A 22,932-nucleotide genomic window follows, 5' to 3' on the forward strand; every position below is an offset into this window, starting at 1 on the left:
TATGTGTCCACCTGAACTTAAGCCCATTCAAATCCTAGGGTACAGGCCCTAGGGAGCTGGGGGGCTAAATCATGTAGCTCAGAAAGCAGACAGAGCCAGTGGGGCCCCTTGGATAGTGATCTTCTAGCCAGGAGTTAGTTCTAAATTCCATCTACTGGTAGGGATGGGGGATTCTAATATTTTTCCAAATTTAATTCTCATTGGCTCAAAGATAATGCAGAGCAGAGCTATAGGTGGAAAATCTTTCATTCTGATGCTGGGCAGAGTTAGAAGCAAGTAGGGGGCTGACTGACCATCTCAATATTTTAAAATAACAAACTGGATATCAATATAGAGCAAAAAGAAATGATAGGTATAATCAGAATTGACTTGATAAACAACTTAGATATTTGTAGTTATGCATTCCTTGGATATTAGACTAAGAAATCGATATAAATACATATGTATTCATGTCTAGTCTATATACTGCATAGCTAACTCTGCCTTCATTTCATATCCCCTGCAGTCGACAAACCATCATTCTTGCTCACTTGTATTATTGCAACTTTCTCCTAACTGGTTTGAACCAGTAATGAGGATCAAGGGCAGATCTTGAAGCATGAATGGATGCATTGCCATGATATTCTCATGTGTCTGTATATATTTGCCTAGGAATGGAATCATCTAGAAATTCTTGACTCCTTGTTCTAGTCTCCTAAGTTCAATTATAAAGTTTAGATTCTTCCTTTGCAATTGCTTTTACATCCATCCTTTCTTTTACCTTTCTACCTATCCTAGTTTAGGCTGTTTTCCAGTCCTGACGGAACTACTGCGATGGCCTGTTTACTGTTCTGCTTACCTCCTGGGTCTCTCTTCACCACCTAAATTTATCCTGCAGAAAATCTTTAGAAAATATAACTGACCACAGTGCCATTTTTCTATTGTTAGCTGTCAACAGTTCCTGAGTGTTTTTAGTAACAAATTTAAACACTCTTCAGCTTAATGTTTAAGGCTTTGGGAATCTGGTCCCCTTTAACATTTCAATCTCATTTTCATCTACCCTAGTTTTCCAAATCCTTAAATGTATTAAAGTGATTTTTTAAAGATTTTATTTATTTTTAGAGGACAGGAGAACGGGAGGGAGAGAAACATCGATGTGCAAGAGATACGTCTATCAGTTGCCTCTCATACGCCTCCACTTGGGGACCTGGCCCACCACCCACTCAGATGCCCTGACTGGGAGTCGAACCAGTGACCTTTCAGTTTGCAGGCTGGCACACAGTCCACTGAGCCACACCAACCAGGGCTAAAGTGTTTTTGAGCATTGCCGTGCACATGCCTACCATGCAGCCCTGTGCTTTTCACCCACGTATGGTTCCATTTCTTACCCCCTTTCCATGCCTCACCTATCCTTCAAGAACATCTCAGATCTTTTCTTCTTCTTTTTCTCCTAGTGTGACATGCCTTTTTCTTTGCCTACCTACGCTACCCACCCTTCAAGGCCAACCATAATTTCTGTCACATCTTTGAAGTCTTTCCTAACTATTGTGGCACTTAATCCTCTGTGAAAGGCCAGTGTGGGGCATTTAGGTGACAAGTATTGTCTGAGCCCTAGGGATCATGGTTAGATAATACATAGTTCCTGATTTCCAGGACAAGATGTTCTCCTTTCTCTTTATGTGCCTATTGCAATTACTGTCTAAAGAATTGTCTATTAATAGTGATATATTAGGAAATTTCTTCTGCTTTTAACTGACAATTACATTTCTATGATTTGACTTTTTAAGAAACGACTTATGTTTCCCAGTTAGACTGTAAAGACTTTGCCCCTAAATGATGTAGGTTAATGTAGAGAGGAGAGGGATACACTATTACATACCAGGCATTGAGGTGCAACTTTTGCTTGTGCTTCTCATAATGTGACATGGCTGGCAGTTGATTTTATGGGACACACAAAACCCATGATTTTAGAGATATCATTACTTAGGATAAGGCTAAAGTGGATAGTGCCTATTTAAGTTCTTTTTTTAAAAAAAATGTGGGTTGATTTAAATTAAAAAATCAAATAATAATGGTTCAAGTAATACTGGGTATGGCAAAAACTATAGAAGTGGGTCTCTAATTGCTAAAACAGTGTTATATGATATCACATTTATGTCTCACAACAACCTTACAAATGAGAAACTAAAGTCCAGAGAAACATCAGAACTTATTTAAGTCGGAAAGCGAATAGGTCATGATGCAGGTGCAGGTGCTGGTACCTATGTTTTTGACTAAAGCTCTCCAAGTTTCCCCTTTATACTTTCCATGATGCTCATTTGCGCATAGGAAGATTTCTTGTAATTAACTGTGCATCTGACTTGTGTTTTTGTACCCTGGATCATCTCCTCAAATAATACATTTACTTTCTAAATTAAATCCTTCACCTCCAGAAAAATAAAGGGGGGTACCAGAATGAAATTGGTGTATTTCTAAGCACATTTATAAAACACAAGGAAAAGGATCCGATTTCCTGCCTGGCTGAATGAAACATTAATTCTTCACCTTGGCACCTCAACCTACAGCTGTAATAAGGACCGTAATGCCCAAATAGGCCCTTAAACGGAAGACCTGCTGAGCAGAGACCCACTTTCCCAGCCCTGCTCAACTGCGTCAGTTTTTCTGCCAACTGACCAGGCGGAAGCAGCAGCAGGGGAGGAGGGACTGCAGGTAGGTGGGGAGGGGATCATTTTGAAAGCCCTAAATCCCTTGCAGGGAAGAAGCAGCTGCTCCTTGTTTTTCTAACATCTGTCCCATCTGTCCCCGGCTGCACGTCACCCTTTGGAGGCTCGAGCTAGCTAAACGTGGATATGACAAGGAAGCATTTCTGAAAGCTGGTTGCGAGTGTAAATGGGCATGATTGTCACCAAAAAGTTTATTCTATTGAGAAAATGGTAATTGGGGTTCTTAAGGAGGATGGTTACCACCTTACTTCATTTTCTTCGCAAAACATACAGCTTTATCAGGGTCGGGATTTGTAACATCACCCAAATTGGACGGTAAGCCTTGAGGATATTTCACTAAACACAGGTACCCCTAACGCCCAATTTTAAATTTTAACCTCTAAGGGAGCCACGGGCTGCTGGTTTGGAAAAGAAATAATGACGCGGTACACACACCGCCTTTACGGTATAATGAGCTGTGCCTATCTCGCGAGCGTGACTTTTATCACATTTAACAGCGTGTTACTTGTATCGGAGTCCCCTTCCAACGCGTTGCTCCTCGAGCATGAGGGGACCTTATTTTTGTTCAATTATTTTTCAGTAGTATTCAAAACCATGGCTGGAACCTGGCAAGCACGAAATAGACATTTACGAATGAATGAACATTAACGAAGAAAAAATAAAGGAACAGGATGATTCATATGGTTCTCCCAAAGCGGGTGTGGAGGGTGGGGTTTAGATTTAGACCGAGTTACTAAGGAAGTCGCAGTCCCAAAGGCCCACACTTCGGCTGGTGTCACTAGAGACCCATGCCGGCCAGCGGGCACTGGAGCTCCACGCAAAGCAAGGTTGCCAGTGTTTACGACGGCTCCGCCCCAAGGCACGCGCACAGCCACGCTCCCTTCCCGGTCAGATCCTACTGCGGAGCCCGTTCCACTCTCTACAAGATTAGGGGCGGAGCCCGAAGAGCGCAAGCGCAATGGGCGGCGGAAGTAGTGCCTAGGGAAAAGGGAAAGGAGTTCACTGCGCTTTGAGAAGGGCGCTGTGCTCTTCCTCCTTCTCGGGGGGAAGCTCTGGGCCGCAGCACGTGCAGCAGTGCCCAGGCTCCGCTCCTCCCTTCCCCGCCCCCTGCCCGGGAGTGGCCAGGCGGCTGCCTTCCTCTGTGGCCGACATGGCGCTCGACCCGGCAGGTACGAGGGCGGGAAACAGGGGTTGCCGAACAGTCTCGGCCCGCGTCTGTAACCGCGGGCCTGCGGGCTGGGGGCCGGCCTAGGAAAAAGGCCGAGCTCTGAGGTTGCACCGCTTCCGCAGACGTCCCCTCCCGCCTACGACGCTTAGGGTTTTTGGCCAGCCCCATTTTCTTCCCTCCGCCGCGGGTTGTCTCCCCGCTTCTTGTGGTCAGATTAGTGTTAGGTAAAGGCGTTGGGTTTCTTGTCCGAGCTCTAGTACATTTCTGGCTTACAAACATTTTACTCCTTCACGCGGCAGGTTCCTTCAGCCTCATTCTCTTTTTTTCTCCCTGCTGGGTCACAGAGTCCTTTAAATATCTGTAGCTCAACTTAGGAACAACGGTACAAAGGATCCATCACTGTGGCAAGAGGCAATTGCTTTGGAAAGAATCACCAAAGTCGTCATCAATGTTATTTTAACTTAAGTGCTTCCACTCATTCCCACCTGCAACAGTAGTTTCGGTTCCCCTCGAATTCCTTCCTTAAGGAAGTTCACCTGTGGTGTCTTTGCTTTAGGCTGTTTATGTAAGAAAATAGTTGGGAGGACGTCATTTTGGGAGGGAATGGAATGGTAATTGTTCTAGTCCATTCTCTTTATTTTACGGATGTGAAAACAAGGCATTGGAAGGAGAAATGGATTCAAACTTTTGGAGATTCAGAAGTGAAAAAACTCTGTTGGACCTCAAGGAAAAAGAAAAGTATATGTAGCTGACAAGTAATACATTTATTGAATACTTTATTATCAAACTCTGTATTCCCAATTAGTCAACAATAGGGTGGTATGGTAGATACTATGATCTCCGTTTTACAGATTAGGAAACAGGGCAAAAGAATTTGGAGCATAAAAGAACTTCCAGAACATGTAATGATCATACCAGTGTTGGGCCAGGTGATTGGACCAGACTTTATGGAGCAGTTAACAATTGATCTGGGCTTTGAAAGATAGAATTTCTAGTTGTTGCAGTTGGCAAAGATGTGTCAGAATGAGCAACTGTGTAGGCAGGAAAGTGCAGGGTGTGACGTTTGGTTGCAGGGGGAATACCTTGATTTGGTTGGTCGGAGTAGGAGGAACGTCAGCGAGGGATGGGTATGGGAAGTTCAGACTGGAAGTAGATTGAGGCCTATATAACTCTAGTATTTCTGAGCCAGAAGTGACATTCATAGTGATCTCATACAGATGAGAGAAACTCAGGTTACGGGCCTTCATGTGTCTTGATTCTTGAATTTAGACAGGGAAATTTAAGGGAAAAAGTCTCCATACTTGCTGTCTCCTCTTTCTTCCTGTCCAGAGTCTCTTAGCCCATTCCAATCTTGCGGTGTGCTCAAGGCCGCACAGCTAATTGCTGGAAGAGCCAACTCTGGATGGAACTCAGTTAATTTCTTTTTCAGTCCAGTGCTGTAGGTGTAGACTTCATTTGAGTATGTGTTGATTAAACATTTACTTGTTGAATGTCCATTATATGTCATGTATTGTTCTTGGCCCTAGGAAAATGGTATATAGAACAAACGAGATCCCTGCTAGGAATAGAGCTTGTTTTCTGGTGGTAGAAGAAAGAAGACAACTCCCACTCCCCCACCTTAGACACACACTCTTACAGATTGTGATTAACATGATGAAGAAGATAAGCAGTGTCTTGTGGTAGATGGTGAAGAGAGGACTACTTTAAATAGTGCTCAGGGAAGCACTCCTAGAGGAAGCGTCAGTGGAATAGGAATCTGAAGGATAAGCAGTCATGTGAGAAGGTAGGGAAAGAATATGCCAGGCAGTCAATGTTGTAGATGCTTAAAATACTTGACTGGAATACAGGCCAGAATGCAGAGGAGGTCATAAGGAAAGATGTTGGGGAAGTAGGGAGGAGCTAGGTGCTGCAGGGGCTTAGGGCTATGATAAGAAAGCATTTGGAGGCTTTGAAGGAGGGCGTAATATGATTTCAAAGTTATATGATGGCCTAATATAATTTATGTCTTTCCTACCCTGGGTGCAGTGGCAGCGTTGTCGGGGAGTGTGGAGTGAAGGAGACAGACTAAGAGACGGTAGAAACGGACAAGACAAGACGGCTGCTGCACTGAGTAAAGGTGGGGAGGGAAACGGAGGCATTAAGGATAATTTCTCAGGCGTTTTACTTTAGCAGTTGGGTGGATGGTAATAGTCAAATTTCATAACAAGGTCGTTGGAAACTTAGAAGTGGGGATGGAAACAAGATTGGAATGGAAAGTAAGGGGAGTCAGCAAGAAGAAAGATTTTAGACAAAATTCTTTATCTGGTTAAAGTAAAAAATACAAATGTATTGAAGCCTTTTTTTTTTTTTTGATTTGGTTCATAAGTTGAAGCATAGCTTCACATTTTGATATTTCTCTTTTTATAGTCCACAATGAATGGTATGTGCCCATACTGAGTAGGTAGTTACGCTAAATGGAGTTTATATAGCAAAATTCATTTTCCTACTGGTTTATATTACATTTTTTGAGATCTTTACACTGGTTTGATCTTCATTTGGCAGGAGCTTTTAAGTAACTGTAGTTTCCATTTTTCTCAAACTCTGAACCCAAAAAATGAAATGGAGGTTACATGCTTACTTTGTATGTTGTTTTATTTAAACTATTTTCCTTTTTGTTAACATAGAGAATAATGCCACTCTTTGCAAGTTTATCAGGTATAATTATGTTCATTATTTTCTCGTACTGTTTGATTGCAGAGTGGAAAAGCTGGAGATAGTCTGAAACACTCAGGAAAAGTGGCTGTGGAGAGACATTACATTTCTAAAAAAGCACTAGTGTCTGGCTTGTATTCCCAAGTCTCTCACACTTTAAAATATTCTATAGATGATATAATGTGCAGAGGAGAGGAGAACTGCTGTTCTGAACTCTCCCAGTTCTATTGACTGATCTTCCAGCTGTATTTTCTTTGTTTTCTAATCCTCCTGTTTCCAGAAGAGATTCTCTACATCTTTAGCCACAAATGAGACCTGTGATTGCATAGTAATTATCAAGAAATATACAGTGTAGCTTATTCTTCAGTAGGACTTAAGCATGGTGACTCTTACTCCAAGTTAGTAGTTTTCTTTACCAATTTATAATTCTTTCTACAAATATTGTATATTTAAAAAATTCACTCAAGTGTAGGTGATTGAAAATTTAAATAGTGGCTTATTTTGAATGTATAACCCACGATCATCTCTAGGAACAATGTTAAAAGTGGTGCTTGTTAAAGTAGAATTTTCATAAAGGTAAAATTATTTGTTACTTATGCAAAATTATTTACTACTTATGCAAATATGTTTTGAAGATTTTCTTCAACTTGTTAATTAGAGAGGGAACCAGTAAAATGTAAAAAACAATTGAGAAGCTAGATAAATAGACAATTTTATAGATTACTGGCTTAGATGAAAACTGGTTTATTTAAAACAGGACCATAAACTGTAATCTTTTGGAGCTATCTTTTGCACTGGTCAGAAATTATTTCTCTCTCTATTCAACACAGTTCCAGAAGTTAAACTGCCCCTAACAAGTTGTAAAACAGCCCAGTGCTATACCTGAAAGAACACCAGCTTAGGCCTTTGCTGGTCCTAGATCCAGATAAATTTCTGACATGATAACCTACCCAGATGACAACTCCCAGGAATCTGGGCCTGGTCATTGTGACTTTCTCTAATAACTAGAAGATATTCCTTTCTCCTTTTTCTTCTGCCTCTCTCTTAGCAGGGTAGCAAGTTGCCCTTTCCCCTGTCAATTAATATGGATTTGTTTTCTACTTTTGTGTCATAAGGCAATGACAGCATGAAAGGTTTCCCTCTATCAAGTGTGTGTGTGTGTGTCTGTCCCTTCCTGTCTGTGTGTCCATCCCTGTCCCAGAGATCTAATTGGTGTTTTGTCCCAGAGATGTAATTAGCAGATAATGACAGAACAGTGATAAGGCTCAGCGGGTGGAAGGTGGAGTGAGGAATTCTATGACATCGCAGATGTTGAAGGTGTGTGTGCCTTGGGAGGGTATCATTATGGAGTCTTAGTGTTGCACAGGTTCTTTTAGTGGTTCCGGTGGGGGTGAGGGTAGATTAGCTTTAAGGGTACTAGCACTTAGATTTACTGGCAATTTTTAATTTTTGAATTAGACTTGTAAACAGATTTGAAGAACCTTTTTCTGAGCATCATGCAATTAATATGTAAAAGATTACATAGCTGATTAGAAAAATTTTGATTTTATGATTACTTCTGTACCTCCATAGAACCTTCTCAGACATAGACATCCATAGTATTAGTAGAATTAAAGATCTGGTTAACTTCCACACTTTGTATATACCTAAACTCAGAGTGTGTTTGCAGTAGAAAATACATCGCTTCTCTCACTAGATTAATTTAACAACCCTCTAATGGGTGGTTCTTGGAAAGAGGAAAAACATTGGCTTAAGCGAAAAAGCACAAGAAAGTTGAGATCGAAGAGGAGTGTGTGCTGTGGCATTGGAGGGTTGGAGTTGTCAGTTGTGAAGTGTCCTGCAAACCAGTTCAAGGACTTTGAATTTTATTCTCAGAACAATGGGAAGACTGCAGGTTTTTAGGTAAGGAAGTGACATGTAGAATGTTCCTCATTTTGTGTTTATCCGACTTTTGATTAGATTGAGGTTAGGCAGTCTCAGCCAGATGCTGTGTAAGTGGTGATGTTTCTGTCTTGGGGCGTCATATCTGGAGGCACGAGGCACATGAAGAGCCTCTGTCTCTCATAGGTAGTGTGAATTTCTGTCGTGCTGTCAGGGTCTTGTTCAGTTCTTTTTGATATGTTTTTCCTGTCTTGCAATTAATAAGTTATCTGTGGGCAGATCATTTAAGACCTTGCAAAAGTTCTTTCCTCATCAAAAATTCCCCTTTGATTCAGCATCCACTGATGATTTTTGCCTTATTTAGTCTTTTCTATAATGCTTGCAAAGTAATGATTTTCTACCTCCAGTATTCTCTCCATGTTTAGTAGGTGGTTGACATTTTGCTGTTAGCAAGAGATCACTCTATTTTTTGTTTATTTATAGGTTTATTACTGGTATGGACTTACTAATTCCTATTTTATCAATAGTTTATAATTTGTTACCGTATGTAATTATTTTGGTGCTCACATTTTCCCAGAGTTGGCCAGTCAGAGCTCCTACAAACTAGCTTCTGGGTCCTTGTGATGTGCTCCTATTATTATTATTATTATTATTATTATTATTATTGAGCATTTCTTGTATCTACCCTGGCCCATCCATGGAACTAGTCATTTCTTTGACAAGCCCTGGTTCCTTTTATTGGGACATGATATTAAAGAACAAGATCTGGGCACCAGGTCTGGGTACCATATGCTAGTGAATTATTAGTGGAATGCTCTTAGGAATAAAACCTGTGGAGTGAGGGCAACAGGAGAGGGAAGAGGAGGAAGCTGAGCAAGATGATTTTGGGGAAAGCCTGTCTCAGCCTAAACAGCTTTGGTACATGACAAAGTACAAGGTTTGTTCTGCTTTGGAGGCACGGGAGCAGGGTTTTGTGCTGTCAGTCATTGCCCACTGCAGGAGTCGGGAGAGGGTGCAGCATCAGCAAAAACTACACAGTGGTACCATGTCCAAGGGCAGTCCTGAGAAGGGTGCAGGTATAAATGCTTCTACATTCTCTCCTAAAGGAGAGAGAGCAGCTGTAACCTAAAACTAATATATATGAACTTATTAGGAACCTTGGTTTGGGTAGTGAGAATTTGTGTAGGGATAGGTCAGGTAGAAAGGGGTACCTCACAAATATACACATACACACGGGTGTGTGTACAGCATCCAGATGTAACGTGTTGTGGGGTTGTGGTAAAACAGTTTGAATATAAATAACATTGACTTAAGGTATACTTAACATATGCCAAACTCTGCTTTGTTATCTTGCCTCTAGGCGATTTGACATGCTATTTCTGCTTTGTAGAATTTCCTTTTCTTCCCTGTTCCCAAATCTGTCTCTAATTCTTGTTCATTTTTCATACCTCACTTTAACATCAATTTCATAGGAAGCTTTTCCTTATTGTTACCACCCCCAGTCTTTCAAAAAAATTAAAAAAAATATTTGGAATTAAAAAACAAAACACCAAGCTATCAAATAACCTGGGTATAGAGTTTCTTTCATTCTAGATAGAGTTATGTTTTTGCTTGAGAAATAAAATGAGACTTAGAGATGCGATGTGTCTATATCAAATCATGTGAGAGCTGAAGAAAATCAGGATGTGAAAATGGGAATATCCTACCTGTGCAGTAAACAGTAAAGATTTTTTGTATGATCTCACTTCTTTAACCAACTCTACTAGAAACTAGGTGATTAGAAAGGATAGGACAGTTAATTACACTTCGACAGTAAGACGTTGCCCCCCAAGCCCAGGGAGGCACTACCCTGCTACGGAAACAGCACCGAGTTGAATGTGGGAGTAGTACGACTGCTTTCTGGTTTTAGACTTTGCCATCGACCTCATGCCCTGAGTGTATTCTAGGAAGTGTGATCTGAGGTTTGAAGATGAGGGGCAGGAGAGTGAGCTATTTCAGATAACTGCTAAGGCCGCTTCACTCCTTAAATTTTTGGTTGTAAATACTTGGAATTGGTCTCAACGTGTTCTTGACTCAGCACAGAAATTTCACTACAGGAAAGGGTAGCTTCAAGTTTATGCTTCATTTACTGGATTATTATCATTATTTTGGTATAGGGGTGTTAAAAGCATATTTGTATAAATCTCTAGGTTTATAGATGTTAAGTATGTGAGAAATACTACTTTATACCTGATACAAGTGGAGCAAACAAAACTGTGCCCAAATAAGAATGTCGATAACCTTCTCCACCACCCCCAAGTATATTTTTACATTTTTAAGTAAAGAGACTGAAGGAAAAAAATTTAAGAATGTATTTACTATTCCTCATTGTATTTTTCTAAAGAACTGTTACTAGGAGGTTTTTACAGATCAAAGCATGTGTTAACTAAGTATTAACTAAGCATGATTATTTGAAATATATCATTTTAAAGGTTTATGCTGCAGAATAAGGAACATTACTTGTCTTACTCATTATTGGATATACACTCTCTAGTGTGGTGATTGGTATGTAGTAGGTAACTAATAAATACTTGTTAACAGAATGAATATCTGTTACTATCAAAGGTTGAAACTTTTAAATGTCACTTATTAAACAGTTTTATTGCATATTTATCACATGCTAGAAGTTACAGGGAGTAATAGAGATGAATTTAGGCGTGATCTCTCACCTCATTAAACTTAAGTTTCATGCAGTGTTTCTGAATCTAGCCTCATCTTAGAATTATCTGGGGAGCATTGAAAAATACCAATGCCTGAGTTTTACCCCAGCATTTCTGATTTTAATGGTCCGTGGTAGGGTGTAGGCATCAGAATTTTATAATGACCCCTTGGTGGTGGTTAGATGTGACCAGAATCAACAACTTTTGGTAGCACCATCTGTCTTAGTGTAGTCGGGCTGCCATAAGAACATACCATAGACTGGGTGGCTTAAATAACAAAAATTACTCGTTCAGAGCTGGGGAGCCTGGGAAGTGCAAGATCAATGTGCTGACCGATTTTGTTACTGGGTCTTCCCCTTATAAGGCCACCTATCAATTAGGGCCCTATCTATATGACCTCATTTAACCTTAGCTTCATAAAATCCCTATCTCCAAATATAGTCATATTGAGGTTTAGGGCTTCATCCCTATCTCCAAATATAGTCATATTGAGGTTTAGGACTTCAACATGAATTTGGGGGGGGGGGCGAGGCAGGGAACACAATTTAGTCCATAGTAGCCACTGATCTATCACGAGCAGATTATACAGATAGTCTGATGTGAAACATTGTAAGTCCAAATGTGATTAGAGCCATTCTATTGGTGGCCACAAAATCTTGGGGTTAGAAGGAGAAGTCTCTTTCAGGTGCTGGGGTCAAGGCGAACTTGGGATGGAACAAGTATGTTTGATTGTAGATAAGTCAACTTTGATAAGAAAATAGGAGGTAGAAGATAGACAATAAAGACAGAAAACTGAGCTGGAGTTTGACTTTACCAGTTATTTGCTGGGTCATGTTGCAAGGTTGCATTGAGCTTTATGAACCTCGGCTTCTTCATAACACCCGTTCCTTCCTTCTACTATCCCTTCCTTCCTTCTGCAAATATTTATTGTGCTGCTTCTGCGTATTATATAAATGTAAGCTGATTTTTGGGGGGTGAGGAGGATAACATAACCACTGGGATGGCAGAATGAAGATTTGAATTGTAGAAATGTTAAGTTGGAATTGTGCTGCTGGTGGGACATGGGAATTACCAATATATTCTTGGAAAGGTGGTAAAGTAGTTTTGGAGATAGAGACAAGGACTGAGAACTCAGCATAATAAACACAGTCTTTAAAAATAGAGCCTTGTGGGATTGCCACAAAAGGAAGAGGAGCAGATCTTTATCTTGGAAGTGTTTATACTTTTTCTAATATTATTATAATTCTCCAGAATATTTTTGAGACTCCTTTATAATTTGCCTTCAGCATCTACAGGACATTCACCTTAATATCTTCCTTTTGTTCAAAAGGTGAACCTGAATTTCAGCCAGAGTTAGCCAAAATCAGTCTGGTGAAGGTGGGAGATGCTCATTATGGGAAATGCTACTGCCACAAAAAAGTTATATTATGGAACTGTTTTTCATGTTAACTCAAACTGGTTCTGAAGGCCATGCCAAGAAAGATATTGTGATTGATTGGAGCAAAGGTTGAATAACTTCTCAATAGAAAAGTAACTTCCCCACTCTATTATCCAAATGGTACATGTTTCTTTGTATAAATTTAGTGAAATATTGTAAGATGAAGAAGAAAAACCAGTAGAGATAGGGTGGCCAGAGGCATTGAGGAGCATTCATAGGTTTGAGAATAGTCTACCGTGTTCCACATGTACATTACAGAAAAAAATAAGCAGGCTATTATTGCTGAGAAGGCACAGGCATGCTGTCCTTGATTGCTTTCTCAGATATTTACTTCTGTCTCCCATACACTGCTGATTTTCTAATAGATATCAATGGGAAACTCTGCTTGTAGGAAAAGATAGTCTTGAAGTTTTACCAAAGAAATGAATGTGAAACCTTTTTATTTAAGAAATCATGGTCTCAGTGGAGATTGCAGCGTGTTTCTAAAATTGGCATGTCTTGTTGCATAAGTTGATTTCCTGCTTTGGTATACTTTGAGATTTGTTGTCTCTTTCTGGCCTCATCTTGGTTAAAGTAATGTGGGTGGAAGAGGAAGTTTTGATACCTAGCACTGTGCAAAATCTGAGGTCCAAGAAATAGATGCTTTTGGGAAATGGGCACATTTGAGTCAGCTAGTGTTTAATTACAATGAAAGCTGATAGGACAAAGAAGTTCAAATGAAGCTTATGACTGTGGGACAAGTTTTAAGTATTTTTACGGTTTTGTTGGGCTGCATTCATAGCCATCCCGGGCCAAATGCAGTTGGTCTGCGGGCTGTAGGTTGGACACCCTGGGTTTCCATGCTTCAGCGTAACTGGAAGCTCACATAAGCTTGTTTGCTGAAATCCCTTAAATAGGCTACCTTCTCAGGTGTGTAATAGTGTTGTGGAAGATGTAGGACCTTTGTTCCATGACCTTGACATTGCCATTTTATCAGAGGCTTGGGTTATTTCACCTGTGTGAGCATCTACTTCTTTTGCAAAAATGGAATCAAAATACTTATCTGGGAGGGCTATGATGAAGACTGTAGACCATTATCACCCCCAACTTGAGGTTTCATAAACAGAGGCAGGCTGGAATATCTGGAGCGGGTGGTGTAATCTCTCCTACTACTGATTTTCGTTTTAATTTTTGTTAGTTCAAGGGTGACTTAAAGCACAGGTGGCAAACACAAGGCCTGCGGGCTGAATCCAGCCCTCTACCTTGTTTTGTCTGGCCGGGCACCTTGTTTCTACCCAGCAGTGCCGAGCTCCTTGCCCCTAGTTAAGGAGTAGTTACATTTATACAGTCCTAAAATTACATTCGGCCCTTTGAAGGCAACCGCGAGGCTGATGTGGCTCTGGTGAAAATGAGTTTGACATCCCTCACTTAAAGGGAAGAAGGTAGAAGGAACACTAATCGCTATCTTCATTTTCCCTTTCTGAGGATATCTGCCCAGCCCACACGCTTCATCATCTTACACTATCCTTATAGCAAGAAGATAGGAAGAAGCTGGCGGGAACAAGAAAATCTGCTCAGAAGCCTTCATATCTTTGTCCTTTTGAGGGGAACTGGAGTCTGCTTAGCTTCCTGGTGTGAAGGTAGTGATTGCGAGTTCTGGCCTCGTACTGTGAGTGACGCCATCCGCCTGGGCCTTCATTTGGAGACTCTTGGTATGTAGTAAAGAAGAGGGACCTAAAGATCAAAACTCTTGCTAATGGGGAGACTTGTAAACTTACTACAAAGTTTTCTTGTCTTTCCTCCAGAGTAAACAGTAGCATGGAAATATCTTTAGGAGCAAATAAATGATACTAGGAAGTTGAAATGGTAAAAAGGGTCAGTGTCAGGGTAAGAATCTGTTTAGTTAAATTAAAGCAGTTTTCTTACTGAAAAGGCATACCTAGGTGTCACTTCTTTCCAGTGAAAGATTCTCTGATACTCTGATTTGCTTCACGGTTCTCTTTGTGGAGTCATAGCAAGTACTGTTGTCAGGAGCCTTGTAGTCTAGTGCTGCCGTATTTGCAGGAACATGTGAGCCCCAGAGCAGAATCTGAGCTAACAAGTTCACCCAGTGAAACAGGTGAAAATTGACTTTCAGGTGGTGATAGAACGTTGAGAAGTTAGAGCTTTGGAAATTTCTCCTGGTGGCATTATTCTGATTCTTTATCTGTATAAATTCATGTGAGTATGTAGTAGCAAACTCTCAGACTTTGATTTTCTCTTTTTGGTAGGCTCCTGTACAAATGGGCAACACATATGCATCGCTTTGACATTGAAGGCACTGTAATTTTATGAACAAAAGTGCCATCTGTAATATTTGTAGTGTTGACGATAGCTCTGAAATATGTATAAACCCATAATTAATTAAAAGTTGATATGTAATGGTCAGTATGCTGCCAGATGGAAAAATCTTTAGCAGGATTTATATGTATACTTTAAAGTCTGTTAATTCTGACTTGACACCCTAATCAAGACATCCTTCGGCCTGTCCCTTTCTCAACTCCGCAGATACCAGTGTTCTAATTTTTATCACTGTAGCTTCATTCTGCATATTCTTGAATCATGCAGTATGTAGCCTTTTGTCTGGCTTCTTTTTCTAAACAAAATTTTTGAGATTTACCCATATTGGGCGTATCAGTACTTAATTTTTTGGTAGTGCTAAGTAGTATTTGGGCATTTAGTTTTTTTCTAATTTTTAAACATACTTGTACAAATTGTTTTCTGGACATATACTTTCATTCATCTCATGTAAATGAATACCTAGTAGTGGAAAATAGGTTGGGTGTATATTTAACTTCATAACTTCGCAAGCAGTTTTCCAAAGAGGTTTATCATTTCACACTCCCACCAGCAATATATGAAAGTTCCAGTTTCTCCACATTCTCCCTAACATTTGGTGTTCTCAGTGTTTTTAATTTTAGTCATTCTGGTGGGTGAAATGATATCATGGGTTTCATTTGCATTTTCTTAATGACTGGTGATTTTCAGCGTATTTTCATACACGTATACACAGTTTGTCATCTTTTTGAAGTTGATTCAAGCCTTTTCTCCTATTTTTATGGGGTCATTTGTATTTTTGTTATTGATATGCACAAGATCTTTATATATTTGATTCAAGTCTTTTGTCAGATATATATATGTGTGTGTGTATGGGTATATATATGTGTGTGTGTGTATATATATATATATATACATATATAACTAAATTTTGAACTAGTTTAAATGCATCTAGCTGCAAATCAGTGCCATTTCCATGGATCTGTTCTCCAGCCAGGTTCCCTAATGATACTATCTTAAATAATCATAGTACATGTCTGCAGTGAGTGTGATAGTGCCTTTAAAGGGGCAAACATTGACAATCTTACTTTTTTAATGTATAAAGCACTGTATGTAAACAGATATACTGTGTATCTGTGATAGTAACATTTCATAGGGGGGCATTAGGAAATAATGTCCAAGAAGGCTCCCTTAGGGTGAAAAAGGAAAAAAGGTTGGAACACAGCTATAATTCATTGTTACTAAGGAAACCGGGAACTGATATTACTATAATACCGTCTACTCAGGTACATGTCTTAGCTGAATTTCACCACTTTTTTACATGTACTGTTGTGTATGTGTAGTTATATGGCATTTTATTACATGTGAAGATTCAAATAACCATGATAACAGCTATTTAGCACACAGAACTATATCAGCATCAAGAAATCCTCTTTATCCCTTAATATGCCACACAGCTTCCTCCACACTAACTACTGGTAACCAGTGATTTGTTTTCCATCACTAATTTTGTCTCTTAAGAATTTCATGTAAGTGGAACCATTGAATAACTAGTAACCCTTTGAGATTACTTTCTTCTCATTTAGCATAATACCCTGGAGTCCATCCCAGTTGCTGCTGCTATATATCAATAGTTTATCCTGTTTTATTGTTGAGTAATATTCCATTTTCTGGCTGAACCATGTTAATCCATCCACCGTGGGAAGCAGGTGAGGGACTTTCGGATTATTTTCGTATTTTGGCTGGTACAAATAAACCTGCAATGAACATTTGTGTACTGGTTTTTGTGTGAACCTAAGTTTTCATTTCTCTAGGGTAAATCCTAAGGAGTTTGCTGGGTCATATGTTTGCTGGGTAAGTCAGATGGTAAATCCTTTCACGTTTATTAAGATTTGCTTCGTAGCCCAGGTTATGGTTTCTCTTGATAAATAAATACTCAGCTGTTATTGAGCAGAGTATTTATAAATGTTAGGTCAAGTTCATTGATGATGTTGTTCAAGTACTTTACAGTTTCAGTATGTAAATTTAAATATCTTTTTCTAATCTGTGCTATGTATTTCACATTCGTACATCATAGATTCATTTTTATTTTATCAGAATATATTGTGTGTTACTTCTTGTGGAAGTTTTTTAAAAAAATATTTATTTATTTTTAGAGAGAGTGGAAGGGAGGGTGAAGGAGAGGGAGAGAAACATCAATGTGTGAGAGATAATCTGTCTGTTGCCTCTTGCATGCTCCCAACTGGGGACCTGGCTTGCAACCCAGGCATGTGCCCTGACTGGGAATTGAACCAGTGGTCCTTTGACTTGCAGGCCGGTACTCAATCCACTGAGCCATACCAGCCAGGGCCTTCTGGCAGATTTTATTTTACAAAGTTCACAACATTATCTTCCATTTCCCTTGCTCTTCTGGAATGTGATCTTACCATAAGGAATGGAGTCTTAATTTCCCTCCATTTGAGTATAGGAAGCCCTTAGTGATTTGAAATCACCACAGTGTAGCTTGAGTGGTGATGCGTGGCTTCATGACAGGGTCCGAAAAGGCCTTCCTGCTTTCACTCAGTTATCTTGGAAGGCTTGTTCTCCATCCGTTCCTTCTCAGATTGCCCGTTCTCATAACCTACCTATCGTGCTGTGAGAAGCCAAACCAAATGAAGTGGCCATGCATGGGTGCTCTGGTTTACAGTCCACACTGAGCCAGTCCTGCGGCCACTCCAGTCCAGGTATCAGAAACATAAGTGAAGAAAGAGGTCATCTTGGAATTAAACCCTCCAGCCCCAGCTTTTGCAGCTGTTGAAATCAACAGCTGTCATTTGAGTCTGCTCAGATGAGGCCTGAGACACTATGAGGCAGAGAAGAGTCAATTCTGCTTTGCCTTCTTGAATTCCTGACTTGTAGGATCCCTATACGGTGCTTATTTTACATTACTGAGTGTGATTAGTGGCTTGCCACACAGCAGTAGGGATAAATTCTTTTTCACTAGAGTTTGAAAGAGGTAAACTTTTCAGACCACACTGATCTGAAAATATCTCTAACGTCACTCTTAATTGGCCCAAAACAATGTAATCTGATTCTCACTCCTCCGTGTGGGTTATGTTTTTTCCCTTTGGAAGCTTTTAGGATTTTTGAGCTTCAGACATTTCATCTAAGTGCATGTAGATAATCTGTGGTCCATTTCTGTCCCAAAACTCATGTCTTTTATTTGCTGCAATATGTTTATTATATAAATTTTAAAATAGTATCATCTGTATTCTTTAAACTGTCTTAGGAGTTGGTTACCTCTTGATTAATTACAGTTAGCTTCTCCCTTTTACTGTGTTGTCCTTCATCAAATTAAGGTGATTCTTGTCTGTTTTGTTGTTGCTTTTGTTTGCTTTTTGAGATGCCTTGTTATTGTCTCTGCAAATACTGTATCAGTCCCTAGCTACCTGCATCGAGAGGTTGTTGGGAACCACATAGTACTAGGAAAAGTTTAGGGGTTCCTAGCCTTCCTATGTGTTACGAGATACTGGGAAACTTTCTGATCGACTTTTGGGATAATTACCTGTTATTTACTTTTACTCATGGTCTAAAGGCAGCATAAGTGACTCACTTGGCTCCTACTCAAGTATTTCAACCAATAATGTTTTAGTTTCCTCAAGGGAAGTCTTTTGCTCCCCATTTTTGCTGTTTCAGAGCATGGAGCAACACCCACTTTTTTTTTTTAATCCTCACCTGAGGATATGTTTATTGGTTTTTGGGGAGAGAGGACGGGTGGGCAGAGAGGGGTGGGGGTGGGGGGAGGGAGAGAAAGAGAGAGAGGGAGGGAGGGAGGGAGAGAGAGGGAGGGAGGGCAGAGAGAGAGAGAGAGAGAAGGAAAGAAAGAAAGGAAGGAAGAAAGGAAGGAAGGAAAGAAGGGAGGAAGGAAGGAAAGAAGGAAAGAAAAAAGAAAGAAAAACATCAATGTGAGAGAGAAACGTCTGTTGGTTGTCTCCTGTATGTGCCCTGACCAGATATCGAGCCAGCAACCTTTAGGTGTGTGGGAGGCCACTCCAACCAACCGAGCAACCTGGCCAGGGAAACACCCACTTTTGATAGCAGGTTTTTCTTAGGGGGAAACTCTGTGGCAAAATGACTGCCTCCTGGAACCTGATCTCACCTGCCTTTTGTCTTTTAGAGATTCTTTTTTTTTTTTTTTTTTTAGGCAGTACAGAGCTTTATTTGGGGTTTGCATTCCTGGATGAAATTCTGCGGCCAGTGGCGCAGGGCTGGCCCAAGAAATGGCCTTTAGAGATTCTTTAGTTTGGGGCCCAGAGGACACATACCCTCTGCCTTTCAGGACTGTAGGAATTTAGGGAGCAGGTGCTCAGTCTGCCACTTTAGTCTATTTGTGGTAGTTGTGTTAAAATGCACAGAGATCTCATAGCCTTTGTTTTTATACACACGTAGTTCTACTTCTTCTGCCAGTTCTGGCCTTCTTAGGCTACTCCTATTACTAAATAAATTGTTCGTGTGTCTCTTAATCTTGGATCTCAGTATCAATAAAAATCACCTATCCTTGAATCTCAGTATCAGTAAAACTCTTCTGGTGGGTTATATTAATAAGGAAAAATTAAAGTTTTTAGTCTGTGACTTAATTTTGACAATAGGACATGGAATATGTTATATAAGAGTACAGCAATATAGTTTGCAGAAATGTTTAGATGTTGCCTATGTCTGTCACATTTTTTCTGTTGTATATAGAAATAATTTGGAATGATTTTCAGTGACTAAAGTAATCACAGTTTATGAGGCTATAAAAGTCAGTTTTTAATATATTTGCACAGGTTTTAATTTAAGTAAACCAGAGTGCTTATTTTTCCCCTAAACAGGTGACCTACTTGAGACTTTACTATATTAAAGACAGATTTTTTTTTTTTCAGAGCAGCATCTCAGGCATGTCGAAAAAGATGTTTTGATCCCTAAAATAATGAGGGAAAAGGCCCGAGAGAGATGTTCTGAACAAGTTCAAGGTAAGATTCAAATATTCACATAAAGATCAAATACATTTTTTATAATATGATCTGAATTTAATCCTTAGCCTTAGAGTCAAGTAGTCAGTGAATTAATATGTATGAATTGCTTCTCACCCTTTCACTGAGATACCAGGGAAGCTTTCAGAACTTCCAGGCGGTATTAAATTTACAATTTAAAAATATTCTCTCAAATTATTAGTAAAAAACACTCCCCCCACCCAGAAGTATAGTTACATGTAGAGAAAAACTTAGTATGAGTGTTTTGGAGAAAGAAGTTACTCTGGTGGTTTTGATAGAGAAAGAAGAAACATAAACTGTAACGTGTAACTGTTTTTCATCTATCAACATATTTATAGGGTACTGTATATATTCTGAGATGATTTTCTTTGGTGTCATTGTGTATTACTGAATTGTTAATGGAATCCCACTAGTACGTACAATGAGTCTGTTTTTTTTTTGTTGTTGTTGTTGTTTAATCTTTCTAAGTGGAAGCTGTTTTAAATGCATGCACTGACACCTACATGTGCATGTTATTTTTTGGAGAATGTTTTATAATGTGTTTCATAGAATATCGCTCTATTATGTAAATCTAGAGATGTATTGTTGATTCATATGTAAACAGTGAAAAGGTACACAAAGCAGTGGAAGGTACAAAATGAGGCTATAATGATGGGTAATTAGAAAAACAGATGGAAGTATTACTATGGAAATGTCTTTTAAAAATTGGCTACCTCTGCCCTGAGCAGTGTGGCCCAGTTGGCTGGGCGTCATCCCACAAAGTGAGAAGTCTCAGGTTTGCTTCCCTGTTGGGGCATGTTCCTGGGTTGTAGGTTTGGTCTTTCCAGGCACTTGCGAGAGGCAACCCATTGGTGTTTCTCTTTCACATCGATGTTTCTCACTCTCTCTTTCTCCCTTCCCCTCTCTCTAAAAATAAATAAATAAAATCGGGGGGGAAAAGCTACCTCTTAGAATGTAGGCTATTTTCCTGGCTGCCTTTCTCAACTTTCCCCGGTAGTCTTCTTCATTGAGGGACCCCAGTCACTTTTAGTGCAGGTGATGGCTGCACCTTCCCTGCAAGTTTCTCTGCAGGGGAGCCAGGCTATGTCAACTGCAGTTTTGTGACTTTGGATGGTAGGAACATTTCTGTCCCTTGGATGGTATCTCCTTATGGAGTGGCCTTGCTATTAATGGATGGAGGCAGTAAAAAGAGAAATAGTTCCTCAGAAGTGAAATTATATGATGGTCATTTCTGTTTCTTAAATGACTTACTAGGACATACCAGTTTTAAATCCATTTATAAGTTTATAAATTTTAGATTGAAATTAAATTCATCTATAATTCAATATATTAATAAATTACTGATAATTTTATTAGTATCATTCTATGGTATTACTCTTGCTTTCATTATGAATTAGTTGTTTATTCAGAGCACTTTCCTTCCACTCCCACCCCCTTAGGTGTCAGGAAAAATTAACCCATTGGCACCTGCAGGCAGGGTTCCGTGCACATCTGGCACTGGCAGGTGTCGTGCTGATAGTCTCAGGAGATAACCCTCCACTTGCCTCATAGAACTTAAAAAAATATATGTATATCCTGATCAGGTGGGGGAGAATAACACTTAAAAACTGATAATAAAGTTATAGGGTTAGGGTTACCTTTTCACTATCAGGAAAATTTACTTTAAATAGTCTAAAGTTATAAATGTGAGTTGTATTTATGCAGTTTTATAACACATTATTCTGATACCTAGAATGAAAGAAAGCTTTTTATTCCCATGATATAGATGAAAATGCAGAATGATTGTACGGCTTTGGGTTTCAAAACTATCTTTTCTTACTCTTAGGTGACGAAACTTTGTTTTTGATTTTTGAAATGAAAGAAATATAGTCTAAATTTAAAATTTTATTGGTGTTCCACTACTACTATATTGTAATGGTACAGGAAAAAATGTTTAATTTTTGCTTCCATATCAGAAGTTAAGTTGCCTAGACTGTTGACATGGTTATGTTTCTGTTTAATGAATATACTTAAAATCTTCTGGAGACCAAAAGCATCTTAAAATTTGGGTTATTTCAATTTATTTGTAAGTTTTAGAACATATTATAACAATTGATTTTTGAACATTTGAATTTTTATAGATAATCATATATTGATTTTTTTTTAGGCCATATGGTCCAAAACAGTGTTTTAGAATCTAAAATCGATTATTTTATAAAGGAATAATCTTCAGTGTTCTCCCTGTTTAACCATGTGAATTAGGAAAGAACATACACTGGTGTTGCCCAAGTGGCAGAACAACAGCTACATTTAAACTGAACAATAAAATGTAAATTAGAATCAGGATAACTTCCACTGTAGTTTATTCACCATTTATCACCTTTGCTTTATTAAATAATTGTAGGGTTTTATATAAAGCATTACGCTTTGTATAGTTCTTGGGTAAAGATATAGGAATTTTAATAAGTGATCTGACTTTCTGCTAAATACCTGAAACATGATTATGTAGGAAAGCTTTTCTGTTTGATTTTTTTTTTTCATGTCGTTTCAACCCAGTTGATCATAAGAATTGGGTCAGACTGCCAGCAACTTAGGTTTGTGAAGGGAATGGAACAGCTTTTCCAGGGACAAAGAGAAATGAAATCACTTTCAGTGAAAGCAAGATGCCTCATTATAGTCACCAACAGCAGTTATTGACAGCTACACTTCCTATTAACAAGGAGCATTTAACTAAGAGTTTGGCTGTTGGATCTTTGGACTTGATCTAATTTGCTAGCATTAATTAGTTTCTTTTGAGCACAGACACTTGGTGCTCACAGCTATAGATTTGGAGGGCTAATTAGGATAGAAAATTGAACAGAATGGGGTAAGGCATTAACCTTCAACCATTACCAGCTGGGACACTGATAAAGACCACAGAGTCCAAATGCTCCCTATTGATGTGAAGAGTACCCTAATGAATATCAATTTCAGCCAGGTTGCTATATTCTTACTAGTCTCTTTTCATTATAAATTTTAACCAGCTTCCATGATACCTTCATTATCTATATGTACACTATTGGTTTTT

At 39.3% G+C, this 22,932-nt stretch overlaps 1 protein-coding gene across 4 annotated transcripts in view; it reads left to right on the forward strand.

Annotated features, from left to right (window-relative positions):
* The first annotated feature begins 3,652 nt into the window (after window positions 1-3,652).
* Window positions 3,653-22,932, forward strand: part of CMC1 (C-X9-C motif containing 1) — a 61,128-nt gene continuing 41,848 nt past the window's right edge. The window contains exons 1-3 of one of the 4 annotated variants that reach the window (XM_045199685.2): window positions 3,658-3,871; window positions 16,689-16,728; window positions 19,776-19,865. In XM_045199685.2, coding sequence (XP_045055620.1) covers window positions 19,823-19,865 — 43 coding nt within the window. In that variant the 5' untranslated portion in view covers window positions 3,658-3,871; window positions 16,689-16,728; window positions 19,776-19,822. Of the gene's footprint in view, window positions 3,872-16,688; window positions 16,729-19,775; window positions 19,866-22,932 lie in introns of all 4 variants that reach the window. The other 3 variants (XM_024565860.3, XM_024565861.3, XM_045199686.2) reach the window with 3 other exon arrangements.

The sequence above is a fragment of the Desmodus rotundus genome, chromosome 8 (genome assembly GCF_022682495.2).
Source record: "Desmodus rotundus isolate HL8 chromosome 8, HLdesRot8A.1, whole genome shotgun sequence".
Taxonomy (NCBI): domain Eukaryota; kingdom Metazoa; phylum Chordata; class Mammalia; order Chiroptera; family Phyllostomidae; genus Desmodus; species Desmodus rotundus.